This window comes from Phyllobates terribilis, unplaced genomic scaffold (assembly GCF_046119375.1).
Source record: "Phyllobates terribilis strain yellow unplaced genomic scaffold, ASM4611937v1 Scaffold_1__5_contigs__length_1240528914, whole genome shotgun sequence".
Taxonomy (NCBI): Eukaryota; Metazoa; Chordata; class Amphibia; order Anura; family Dendrobatidae; genus Phyllobates; species Phyllobates terribilis.
In genome coordinates, this window is record NW_027362761.1 from 141,342,827 (window position 1) to 141,356,911 (window position 14,085).

The following is a 14,085-nucleotide window of genomic DNA, read 5'->3' on the forward strand; positions in this document are numbered from 1 at the left end:
TGCATTAGGAGGAACCCAGGGCCAACAGCACCAGCATATGGTCTCACAAGGGGTCTGAGGATCTCATCTTGGTACCTAATGGCAGTCAGGCTACCTCTGCAGAGCACATGGAGGGCTGTGCAGCCCTCCAAAGAAATGCCACCTCACACACTGACCCACTGCCAAACCGGTCATGCTGAAGGATGTTGCAGGCAGCAGATCGCTCTCCACGGCGTCTCCAGACTCTGTCACGTCTGTCACATGTGCTCAGTGTGAACCTGCTTTCATCTGTGAAGAGCACAGGGCGCCAGTGGCGACTTTGCCAATCCTGGTGTTCAGTGGCAAATGCCAAGCGTCCTGCACGGTGTCGGGCTGTGAGCACAACCCCCATCTGTGGACGTTGGGCCCTCATACCACCCTCATGGAGTCGGTTGTTAACGGTTTGTGCAGACACATACACATTTGTGGCTTGCTGGAGGTCATTTTGCAGGGCTCTGGCAGTGCTCCTCCTGTTCCTCCTTGCACAAAGGCGGAGGTAGCAGTCCTGCTGCTGGGTTGTTGCCCTCCTATGGTCCCCTCCACGTCTCCAGGTGTAGTGGCCTGTCTTCTGGTAGCGCCTCCAGCCTCTGGACACTACGCTGACAGACACAGCAAACCTTCTTGCCACAGCTCGCATTGATGTGCCATCCTGGATGAGCTGCACTACCTGAGCAACTTCTGTGGGTTGTAGAGTTCGTCTCATGCTACCACAAGTGTGAAAGCACAACTAACATTCAAAAGTGACCAAAACATCAGCCAGAAAGCATTGTCTGTGCTCCCCACCTACAGAACCACTCCTTTATTGAGGGTGTCTTGATAATTGACAATAATTTCCATCTATTGTCTATTCCATTTGCACAACAGCATGTGAAATTGATGGTCAATCAGTGTTGCTTCCTAAGTGGACAGTTTGATTTCACAGAAGTTTGATTTACTTGGAGTTATATTCTGTTGTTTAAGTGTTCCCTTTATTTTTTTGAGCAGGGTATATCAGATACTTATTATCAAAGCACCATAAATTAACACATTTACCTTTTATTTTTCTTTCTAAATTCCAATACAGGTGATTATCATTGGGGCCTGCTGCATTCTGTAGTGTATTAGTGTTGTGACCAGGTATTTGTAAATGTGGCCTTTTTTTTGCTATGATGTTTTTTATATTAGCCAAGCTGCTCTCCTTACATGTATCTAAAATTCCCCACATTTGTTTTCCAAAGTGATGGAAACAAATTTTTGGATTTACCTAGTGTGTATTTTCATAAAACAGGAAAAAAAGGGTGTTATGAGAAGTACAACAATTGCTTCTGCCTCTCTATTGTCAGACTATAGACACCACAACTAGTTTTCAGTATTCTGGTAATAATATATGAAAGCAGGCGTGGAGGGTTATATTCCCACAACCTGCCCTTTGCTCCCAATTTTTTTGTAGAAAGAGTAATTAGGGTAAGGCTAAGTTTACATGACCTTATAAAAAAAATCATCTGATTTTCATCCAGTAAAAATGGATGAGTTTTCATCTGTATTTTTATTCAAATGGAATCCATATTTATACATCAACATTGAATAAAACTTTAAAGACCAAAAACAGTTTCCTATATTAAGAATTGCAATGTATCCATACACATCAGATGCTTTATGGTAAATTTCATCTGAATCTTGGAAGAGGCTAATGCATTCTGCAATATTTTTTATGCAGACATTCGGTCCGTGAGGGTTAAAAACAGTTATCTGAATTAAATTAAATACATTAACAAGCACATGCATCTTAAGGAACTTGCTGCATCTTTCTCCAGGCAACTATTCATTCAAGCCAGGGAACAAAAGCCAATCAAGATCCTAAGCTTCATTAGTCACTCATAAGTGCAAAGATTTACCTCCATCTCCTGGAGGCTTTCAATAACTTGAGTGTGGCCTGCCTAAGGCTTTCATATAGTAGAATTCTACTTGTTTTTTAAGATATATAGAATATATGCAAAAGTTTTAGGCAGATGTGGAAAAGTGTTACAAAGTAAGAATGCTTTCATAAACAAGTGTTAATGGTTTATCTTTATCAATAAACAAAATGTAAAGTGAATGAACAAAAGAAAAATCTAAAACAAAATCTCTATTTGATGTGTACACAGCAGCAACAATTCTTCTAGGTACATTTGAACAAAGACAGGGATTTAGTAGGATTATAGTAAGGTGTATAAATCACAAATTACAGCAAATAGGTGATAACAATCATCATGTTCTTCTGCAGGCTGAAACATAGTCAATAAATGAAACAGAAACAGCTTTGTAGAAGGTTTAAAATATGATGAGGAACAGACAAACTCTGTTACAAAGGTGAGGTTGTGGAAGCCATTTTCATGTCACAGGTCATGTATCATGGCAAGACTAAGCACAGCAACAAGAAATAAGGTATTTATACTGCATCAACAAGGTGCCTCGCAGGCAAAGATTTCAAAGAATGGGGATTTGTTGTTCATACTCTTTTAAAGAAGCATCAATAAATGGGCAATATTGAGGTTCATAGAAGCAGTGGTCATCCAAGGAAACTTAGTGCAGCAGATGAAAGACACATCATGTTTACTTCCCTTCAAAATCAGAAAATGTCCAGCAGTGCCACCAGCTCAGAACTAGAAACAATCAGTGGGACCCCGCTCCATCTATCTACTTTTCAGAGATGTTGGGTCAGAAGTGTTTGTCATGGAAGATTTTCAGTCAAAAAGTTGTACCTTTGTCATGGAAACAAGGCAAAGCAACTCACCTATGCAGAAAAAGATAGGGACTAAAGGCCCCGTCACACTAAGCGATATCGCTAGCGAGATCGCTGCTGTGTCACGGTTTTGGTGACTCACCAGCGACCTCACCAGCGATGTCGCTATGTGTGACACTTTGCAGCGATCAGGCCCCTGCTGTGAGGTCGCTGATCGTTGCAAAGTGTCCTGGACCATTTTTTGGTCGTTGGCCTCCCGCTGGCCAGCACACATCGCTGTGTGTGACCAGCGGGACCAACGATCTGGCTGGTAACCATGGTAAATATTGGGTTACTAGGGGCACGCGCGCACTTAGTAACCCGCTGTTTACCATGGATACCACTCTGCTACAGTGAGCGGAGGCTCCAGCGCACCGTAGCAGAGTGGTATCCATGGTAAACAGCGGGTTACTAGGGGCACACGCGCACTTAGTAACCCGATATTTACCATAGTTACCAGCCTGCTCCTGCTTAAGCAGCACTCTGGTAACGGGAGCAGGACATCGTGGAACGATTCTTTCCACGATATCGCTGCTCCCCTCATCGCTGGTGAGCCTGCCTGTTTGACAGCTCACCAGCGATGTATTAGCGATGCAGCAACGATCCCTGACAGGTCGTATCGTTGTCGGGATCGCTGCTGCATCGCTTAGTGTGACGGGGCCTTAAGGTGCAGAAAAATGGTAGCAAGTCCTCTGGACTGTTGAGTCCAAAAAGGAATACAGCATTTGGCTGTAACAGAAGGCAGTTTGCTGAATAGCTAATAATGAGTGTTTGTAGGAAACAGTGAAGCAAGGTGGAGGTTCTTTACAAGTCTGGTGCTGCATGTCAGTAAATGCAGTTTGGAATTTATTCAGAATTAATGGTATTCTCAGTGCTGAGAAATACAGGCAGATACTTAATCATCATGCAATAACTTCAAGGAGGCATCTGATTGGCTTCAAATTTATTCTGCAGCAGGACAACAACCCCAAACATACAGCTAATTTCATTAAAAACTATGTTCAACATAAAGAGAAACAAGAAGTCCTGGAAGTGATTATATGGCTTGGAATTGCATGAAGAGAGAGAGGAGGATTTGCACAAGCCTACATCCACAGAAGATCTGTTGTTAGTTCTCCAAGATATTTGGAACAACCTCCCTCCCGACTCTCTTCAAAATTTTTGTGCACATGTACTTAGAAGAATTAATGCTGTTTTTAAGGTAAAGGGTGGTCACACCAAATATTGATTTGATTTCGATTCCCCTTTTGTTCATTCACTTTGCATTATGTTAATTGATAAAATAAACTAACATTTCTATTTTTTATTAATTTTTTAATTTTTACTTTGTAGCATTTATTCCACACCTGCCTAATACTTTTGCACAGGACTGTTTATCTATATATTTATTTTTTCAATGTTTTTTTTTTTTTTTAAACATGGGCTACGCTTTGACATTTTAGTGCTCTTACAAAAAAAGCTAAAGGAATTACTGTTTAAAGGATTACATTGAATAATGCTTAAAAATCTCTTCAAAATCGCTACCGTCACTAGCTATTTCTTTTTTGTATTTACTACATGCAAGGATTTTAGAACAATTTTATAAAGTACTAGTCACTATTTTCCATAGAGTGATCCTAAAATTCCAAACGCTTTAGAAATTTCTTGAAAATCACTCATTAAAAATAATAGTTCGAAAAGTCTTGGTGTAGCCTTTGGTGATGGCATGCATTATGTACAACAAATTGAAGTTTTCCTTTTTATGTCATTTGTTATTTCTTTTTGCTTAGTTCACCTGTTAGTAGTTATTTAATGCAATTATCGTGATTTCCTTTACTGATTGTTTTCTACATGACTTCCTTAAACCACCTGTAAATCTTGATTACCTGTTTTTTATATGCACCTATGAGTATAATTCACTGTAGGAATTCCACACTCTACAGAAGTTTCACTGCATCAGACACAGCAAATTCTTTATAAACTTTTCAGGACAGATCATAAATGAGTTAAATTGTTAACAAATGGTTACATTGTTTCCACATGTGCCCACTTTTTAGAGGAGATTTATAGCCTTTGGCAATTTTTGTCGCAGTAGCTACCTGTGTGTTCGTGTGTGTAAAACTGACATCTTAGCCAAATCCATCTTGTGATAAGAGAACAGAAATGTCTAGGTGGGGGTGGGAGGTATTGATGCTGAACAATTATATCCCACATAATTAAACCCTTCCCTCTCCCTTTTGTTTTTCCCCTCTTTATCTTCTGTTTGCGGACCGTGAACCACGTCAAACAATATTCAACAGATGGAAATGCAAATAAAGTTTAGTCCACATAGGAAGGCAAATTAGTTAGACGCCCACTTACAAGTTTCTTAATTCTTGGTGCATATGATACACATGAGCACATGATAGTTTCACCAATCCCCTCAGACAAGGGAAGAAAAAAAAAGCTGTTTCTTGCTGTTATATCAGAGGTTGGAGTTCTTGCTAATAAAGGAGCTTTTCCCATGATGCAGCCTGATAAGGATTGGCCTACATGTAGCCTAGCAAGCCACTGCTGATGGTTTCTTGATTAGGTGTCTTATCTCCCCATTGAGCTGCATCTGATGAAGGTTGCTGACAGCGTAATGGCTGGGAAAGCTTCGGACAGCTCCATAAAATGGCAATTATGTTATGACATGTCAGCCAGGACCTGGTGGATGGTAAGTTGGCAAGATAACGTAATTTTTCCTCCTCCGTAAGTTTTTTTTTCACCGTCGAACTCCTCCTTCATTGTTGAAATGCACGTGTTATGAAGTTCACTGTCAGCTCAAGTTCAGCGACCATGTACAGTCTTTATCAGTGGGGTTAGATAGGATTTCTTTCCTCTATTGTTGATGTCGCTCTGGCCCTCCTTTGAAAAAAAAAAAAAAATACAGTGGGTTCTCTTATTTTTTTTTTCTTCAAAAGAACTGAGAAAAAAAAATGCTAATTTTATTGCGCTTGCCAGGCTGGGTCGTGTGTGAGTGGAGCACAGGGTAGAGTCACAGGCAGCTATGTCATCACATCCCCGTTGACTAATTGTTCTTGAGTTGATCTTAAAACTGAGCAATCTGTTTCTTTATGCTGTTTTCCTCCTAATAATTATTAAAAAATGCATTGTGTCACATTGAGTGCAGCCTCCTCATCAGTATGCGATTGTCCCCTGCACTTCTCTTTAATTTCGAAGTCCTCCTTCCTTGCGGTGAATAGACTAATTGGAGCGACCAACGATTAATATTCCGCCTGGCATAATTAAATTTACTTAATGAGGCTATGCATATTCCATCCTTTTCCCTCTCATTGTTTGCTAGAGCGTGGCTTTTTTTGCTCATATTATAGCAGCTGTGATAGGGAGGGTGGATCTTGAAACCAAATGTAATGTTACCGGTAAAGAAAAGCAGGGCAGAAGTTTTCTTAGGTTGGAAGAGTGGAACCAGTAACAAGTGTCTAGCACAAGAAAAGCCTGTTTTCCTCTCTCCACTGCTACATGAGATTTTCGCTCTTCTCTTCAGATTCTGATTTTCTTCTAAGGAGACAATGGCCTCTTGTATACCACAACGATGCCTTGAATGAGGGAACTTCTGAGTGACATTCCATTATGAATATTAATTTCATTCTTGGGTTGCTTTGTCCACCAGTGTTTTTATTCTTTTCATTCCTCACTTGATTGCCTTTGCTTGTTTTTTTCTTGGATAATTATTATGCTTACTGCGCAGAGTATCTTTTTACAATTAGTACAGTTTGCAGACAATAGGCACTTTCATCTTGGCTTACTGGAGTAGGAAACTGTGGACAGTGGGTTGCACTGTCTGGACAGAAAGCAGCTTTCTTATTATGGTTGATATCTTCTCGCTCAACTCAGCAAAGGATATTTAACAAAATTCTTTTCTAATTTAATTTTTTAAGGTGGGTGGTTACTGTAAGGTTTCTTGAAATTACCCTGCTCGTCTCCAGAATCTTGATTTCATTTTTATTTTTCTTCAGCTTTTTCACATTAATCTTTAAATGTCTTGTTTCCATGGATTGTTTTGATGGATTAAAATGATGTTGGTATGTAATTTAAATAAGTGAGTTTGGGCTAGCAGCTTCATCTGAATACAGTGAATATGCTAGAACTATAAATTCTATGGGACTTTATAGTGTTTAATTACTTGTCTGGGAAAAAAATGACATTTATTAACGATCTTATTAATTTGTATTGTAAAAAATCTAAGAAAATGTGTAGAGTGTGCTATGGTAACATAAAATCCCATTGACGTTAGTTGTGTCTGCTATGTGTTTAGTGAGTGATTTCAATGTGGATCATGTGTTTGTTGTTTGTTTACATGCTGTATGCCAACCATGTGAAATAAAGATGGCCGTTTCCGTGCGTTCCAGAAACTTTTACTTAAAATGTGACGTTATGACATTTAATTTATAATGAACTGTAAGTACATATTCTGTACATCTTTCATAATCATTATTAATATAAAGACATAATGTACAATGGTAAGGTTTATTGGACTTTCAATGACTTTTTGTGGAACGTTCAAGAAATAAGAATCTTATCTAGTTAATGAGTCACAAAATACTATAGCGAGTGCAATTAGATCAAGTGGGTAAATATAGAACTTTAATAACATTTGTATTTCAATAATTTATATTATTTTACTTCCAGATGTAACTAGCCCCAAAAACAAATTTAAAATGTTCTCAGTATAAGGATGGAGAATATCTTTTTGCCTGTTCTTGTACTTATTAAATGTAACAATGTAACAGTCTCAGTTCGTAAGAGAAAGAACCTGTAAAGATGTTTGCAAAGAAATTAGTTATTATGGACATTGCAGAAAAACAATATCCTGGCATTACTGGCATTAGAATTTTTAATAAGGAGAATATAGTCCTTAATTGTTTTTATTTATATATTAATGGAAATACGTTAAGTTATTGGAATAGTCTTAGCCATTCTATTTATTCTTCCGTTTCCTGTTGAAATACCCTCAACTTTTTGTGAGTAGAAGAAAAATGAATAAAACGTGTTTGTCCTGTAGGAATTACTTGATTTGAATCAATTGATTTTGTAACTTGGCCATCAGGTCTTATGAAAGTATAAAGTTATACTATGAATGCAAATAATCAAATACTTAACTGTTAAGAGGGGTTTCAAATAGAAGAGCAAATGACTTCAAGTATTTGAAGTGTCGGGATGATTTTTTATCATTTTGCTGGATGCTGGAATAAATGTATTCTACAAAATATTATAATAGGTAGGTCTGCATGTCTTATTAATGCAGGTGTTTTACTGCCTATAGAATAAGGATATTTCTGTGCTGAACATATAGTCTAGTGGTTTATATCTGGAACTGTATGGGTAATCGATGTAATGAATATGCAAGGATAACATGCATGTATCACCTCAGTCATTTTCACTGTTGTTGCTTGAGTTTCATACAAAAAATATGTAGATGACCAACAATAATTTTATTTATACAGTGAATCTTCTTTGAGACAACCACCCAAAATTGCATTGAAAAGTGGCTTTCTGGTTAGATGATGTATGGGATCATTTTATTAAATGGGACATGTCTCCAGGTCAAAAGGGTTCAGTTTTTGCTCATATTTTATTCCCTTCTCTCCTGTGTATTATGATTTTTATATTTGTTTTCATAAATCCTCCATGCAATTCCAGAGACATGGACCTTTATTTTAGTGCTAATTAAAAAAAAGTGGCCACTTTTGACCTGTTCACAGGTCACCTTTAATAAGATGGAGATTGACCATAATATACACATGTGGTGGAACTGAAAATCTGTCACAGGAAGTACTATAACACTATTCTTTATGTTGCAATGCTTGGGGAGGTGACTTAGAAAGTGTAATCTCCAGCCAAAAGTAACTGATGTGTTGTTGGCATAAGACTGAGTTTAAACACATAGTTACTGGCAAGCCAAAATCTTTATGACTACAATATGTAATAGACTTTTATAGAACTATAGCAAAAAATAGCGTGTAGTCATTCTCAGACCACACTTCGTCCAGTGCCACGGCTGCACTCCAAATTAAAGAATTTAACCTCTCTCATAAAATTAACATTTGAATATGACTACAACTAGCCCTAATATGTCTCCAGCCCCACTTGTCACACTCACTGAGATTCCGCAAATTTGGACTTTGTGGACAGCTGCTATCTTCTATCTTCTTACATAGAAGAAGTTGACTTATTTTCCTTAATGACTCAACGTTCTTTTTTTTAATCTCCATTTGTTGAGATAAAACCTGAATTTTCATGCTTGCTGAATAATCAAATAATTTCGGGAATCAACTTTTCTAGAATTGTCGTTAGAGTGTTATAGCTGCCCACCCAACTAACACTAAAACAAAATAGCAGCATGAGGAAAGTTGCTCTGCTATACATATGTAAGGCTATGTGCCCACGATGCAGAAATGAAGCAGAAAATTTCTGCAGCGTTTCTGCATGGTCTTGGCAGTCAAAAATGCTTGCGGATTTTACACGCGTTTTTGATGCGTTTTTGACGCGTTTTTGCATGCAGATTTGACTTGCGTTTTTCAAGTCTATTGGGACCTCAAATCCGCATGCAGAAACGCACAAATAATGGACATGCTGCGGATTTTTCCGCAAGGAAAATCTGCTGCGGAAAAATCCGCAGCATGGGCACAGAACATGCAGATTTTCATTGGAGATCATGGGGCGTGGATTACCAAGCGTTTTTAAAGTGTTTCTGCTGCGGAAATTCTACATCAAAAACGCTTGAAAAACGCATAGTGGGCACACAGCTTTACTGTCACTCTGTTTCTTTGTCTTCTTTTCCTTTTCCTCTTGACTTCCTCCAATAATAATTAGCCATTGATTATTATATGCCTTCAAAGTAAAGTCAAGTGGATCCAAAAGAAGATAAAGTTTTGTGATTGGTAGCAATCACAGCCAGTTGACTCAACAATTGGACATATATGTCTGTCAAGAGACAGGTCACATACTCATAAATGTATTATGCACTGACTTTGTTTAGATCCACAAGTTAGTTCCAGTAGAAATCCCTAGGACTACTACTTTTCAAGACAGTTTTGCAACTGAAATCCACAGGTTGGACAATGCTGCCTTAACCTGCATTTACACTGAAAGTTAAAGATGAATGAGCTTTCGTAAAAACACTAATTTCACGATAATCTTTGAGTGTAAACAGGCCGCGGATCACCTGATAAACAAGCAAAATGCTCAATCTACTGAAATTATATTTTGTGCAGCTTAAAGAGGTTGTCCACTACTTGGACAACCCCTTCTCATTCTTCATGTTTGGCCCTGTTAAAATAAAAACACGTATACTCACCTCCAGTTCCAACATCGTTCCAACAGTGTCAGCACTTGCTTTCCTGGAGCTCACATGAGGCTGTTACGTCAAATGAGCCTTGCGCTCAATCAGCACTGGCGTCACTGTCCCACCTTTGGACAAGTGGGACAAATTCGGACAAAGCGGACATCCTGGTCATGTTCAATACATCCGATGACAAGCATAGTGACACCTTTGCGGGAACGGCGCCGGCACCAGGGAAGACTATACGTGTTTTTATTTTAAAGGGGGCCAAACATGAGGAATGAGAAGGGGCTGTCCAAATAGTGGACAACCCCTTTAAAACGATCATAGTTCTAGACAGTGCATGGTCCTGTGTAAACAGGACTCGCACTACAGGAAATTAAATGACAACCGATCAGTAAAGGTTTACCAATCAGCAGTTGTATAGAACCATCGGTTGGTCCATGTAAAAGGAGCATAAAACCTTCAGTTAACTTTTCCTTGGTTTGTATTTTTTTGCATGTTCCTTATGAAAATTTTACCTTTTAATTATTGCATAATATATTGCCTAATTTTATTACAAGTCCCTTCTTTAAATACTAACCTTCTTCAAAAAAAGCAATACTAAAAAAGAAAGCTATCCATTCCAGTGAGTAAAAACCACTCAGTATAACAAGTTTATTTATTTCTTAGGTCTAAATTGTACCATATTTAAAGGTTACCTTCACTTTTTTACATTTTCTGTCACATCTATTGAGACCCATACCTCGATCTCCATAAGTTGCTCAAAAAACAAGTGACATGTGCTCTGCTCAGGAAGAAGTAGAGCGCACAAACGGAGATGCATGGGCACAATGCAAAGTCTTTACGCTCGTCCATTTTTCTGTGTGCTCCCTTATGCAAGAGCAGAGCATCCATGATTCTTGAGCGACACACATGTAACGTGTTTTGAGCAATCAATGAGGGTCTCAGTACCTGGACTTTCACCAGACATTTAATGCTGTATCACATGTTAGAAAGTCTATGAGCCTTGTCACGCACTGTCTGTGAACTCATGCAGAAGTAGAGTGCTGCTTCCTGAATGGTGCATGTGATAAGTGTTTTTGAGCTATCAGACCTGCAATGATCCTCAGGGCATATCATGCTGTCTCACATGTAGTCAAAAGAAGTGTAGATACTATTTAATGTATTAGTACCTCACCATCTACCACCTGCTGTGTTATCACAGGAAATGTACAATGTTAAAAACCTTACAAACCCTGTGCTGAATGTATATGGTATGGATTATCATCCAAACACAATTTAGTTGGTGACCAGACAGCGGCAGTGTTCAGGAATGAGTATTAAAGAAATCTTCTGATGGTGGGTGATGTGTATAATAGCGCAAGGGGGCCATTGTCAAATTGCTGTGATAACTGTTGTCAGGTTGCAGAAATGACTCCACGTATTTCATTTATGCACCTGCCACAACCCAACTGAGAATTTCACTACTTTGACCCTCTTTGATTAATCATTAGCGGCAAAAAAAAACGATATGTCAAAGCTGAAATGCCAAGGACGAAAACGGAACGTACGGGTACCCATTAAATTCCATCATCATCCATGTGTGCTGTCCAGAGCTGTCTCATATCACATAAGCAGGAACTTCTACTATTATCTCCACCATCACTAAAAATCAATACTTGTATTAAGGACTGATGAATCTAAATAATTAAATAATTCCCAATTTTAATAAATCACAATTCTGATATAAATTAGAATCATGAAAATGATATGAGTCCCTGATAGGCAGCATGAGAGTGACAGTGAGATGTGATGGATGCAGGGAGCAGGATGCGGAGCTAGTTATGGACACCACTCAATGATCGCATGAGAGGCCCAAGAATCAGCAATGAGCCAGAATCCTCTTCTTAAACAGAATGTGTACTACCCTCCTCCTTTGGATAGACCAATAATGCAGTAATAAGGGAGCTCACACGGTCATAAGGGACCACAGTTGTAAGGGCATATGCTTACTTGCTTCAGTTAGGAATTAAAAAGACATCTGCCATCTTTTTTTCTGGATTTATGTAATTACAGCCTAAATAGGCTGTCCTAGCTTAGGACAAAAGTCTGCAATCACTATATGTCGTTGCAGCCTAGTAAATCATGGCCGTGTTTGATAGGCACCATGTCACGAGTCCCTGGCATTGCCTGTGCTAGCCGGTGGTCACGTGATCACATACTGCATATGTGATTTGCATACTTTCACATACTAACTAGACACATTCAGCTTCTTTCAATACTACTGAATTGAGGGATACCGGAAACGTCTAGTCGGGATGTGATCGCGTGAATGCAAATCACATAATCACATACGTACGGTCGTGATAGCTAGGGAATTGTGATAGTGCGTGCACTGACATATAGTGACTGCAGACTTTTGTCTCAAGCCTGGATAACCCCTTTAAATATGCTGATTTTCCCATTTCTGAGCTTCATCCAGTCAATCTTGTGGACTGTAGCTGTCACTCGATAGTTCCAGAAAGAGTCTGAGTATTGTGATGACAAGTGAGTTTGTTGTGCAGGCAAATCCTTTAGGTAAAATAATGTGTCTTGTTGTTCTTTTAGCTCACTTAGCAAAAGGAAAAAAAAATTGACATTAAAATCTTGAAACTTCCTAAAGTTTGGAGAAAATCAAGATTTTCATGTTAAGTCATACTGCTCAGCCACTTGAATTCATGTTTTTTACTAGTATATTAGTGAATAATTCATTTAAGGAGATGTAGATGAGCAATTTTATTATTGACATTGTTTCTATATAGTGTTATTAGACCGAGTCAACATTTTGGCATCTTCTTTATAGCATCATTATAATATATATTAGCATATATAGTTATATGAAAAAGTTTGGGCACCCCTATTAATCTTAAGCTTAATGTTTTTTTAAAAATTGGTGTTTTTGCAACAGCTATTTCAGTTTGATATATGTAATAACTGTTGGACACAGTAATGTTTCTGCCTTGAAATGAGGTTTATTGTACTAACAGAAAATGTGCAATCTGCATTCAAACAAAATTTGACAGGTGCATAAGTATGGGCACCTCACCAGAAAAGTGACATTAATATTTAGTAGATCCTCCTTTTGCAAAAATAACAGCCTCTAGTCGCTTCCTGTAGCTTTTAATGATTTCCTGGATCCTGGATGAAGGTATTTTTGACCATTCCTCTTTACAAAACAATTCCAGTTCAGTTAAGTTTGATGGTCGCCGAGCATGGACAGCCCTCTTCAAATGATCCCACAGATGTTCAATGATATTCAGGTCTGGAGACTGGGATGGCCATTCCAGAACATTGTAATTGTTCCTCTGCATGAATGCCTGAGTAGATTTGGAGCGGTGTTTTGGATCATTGTCTTGCTGAAAGATCCATCCCCTGCGTAACTTCAACTTTGTCACTGATTCTTGAACATTATTGTCAAGAATCTGCTGATACTGAGTGGAATCCATGTGTCCCTCAACTTTAACAAGATTCCCGGTGCCGGCATTGGCCACACAGCCCCAAAGCATGATGGAACCTCCACCAAATTTTACTGTGGGTAGCAAGTGTTTTTCTTGGAATGCTGTGTTTTTTTTGTCGCCATGCATAACGCCTTTTTGTATGACCAAACAACTCAATCTTGGTTTCATCAGTCCACAGGACCTTCTTCCAAAAAGAAATTGGCTTCTCCAAATGTTCTTTTGCATACCTCAGCCGACTCTGTTTGTGGCATGCTTGCAGAAACGGCTTCTTTCGCATCACTCTCCCATACAGCTTCTCCTTGTGCAAAGTGCGTTGTATAGTTGACCGATGCACAGTGACACCATCTGCAGCAAGTTGATGCTGCAGCTCTCTGGAGGTGGTCTGAGGATTGTCCTTGACTGATCTCACCATTCTTCTTCTCTGCCTTTCTGATGTTTTTCTTGGCCTGCCACTTCTGGCCTTAGCAAGAACTGTCCCTGTGTTCTTCCATTTCCTTACTATGTTCCTCACAGTGGAAACTGACAGGTTAAATCTCTGAGAC

The 14,085-nt window shown here is 38.8% G+C and overlaps 1 protein-coding gene across 3 annotated transcripts in view; it reads left to right on the forward strand.

The window, feature by feature from the left end:
- The first annotated feature begins 5,310 nt into the window (after window positions 1-5,310).
- Window positions 5,311-14,085, forward strand: part of NFIB (nuclear factor I B) — a 542,788-nt gene continuing 534,013 nt past the window's right edge. Inside the window, exon 1 of one of the 3 annotated variants that reach the window (XM_073667928.1) lies at window positions 5,311-5,435. In XM_073667928.1, the coding sequence (XP_073524029.1) occupies window positions 5,340-5,435 (96 nt within the window). In that variant the 5' untranslated portion in view covers window positions 5,311-5,339. The remainder of the gene's footprint in view (window positions 5,436-14,085) is intronic. The other 2 variants (XM_073668004.1, XM_073667974.1) reach the window with 2 other exon arrangements.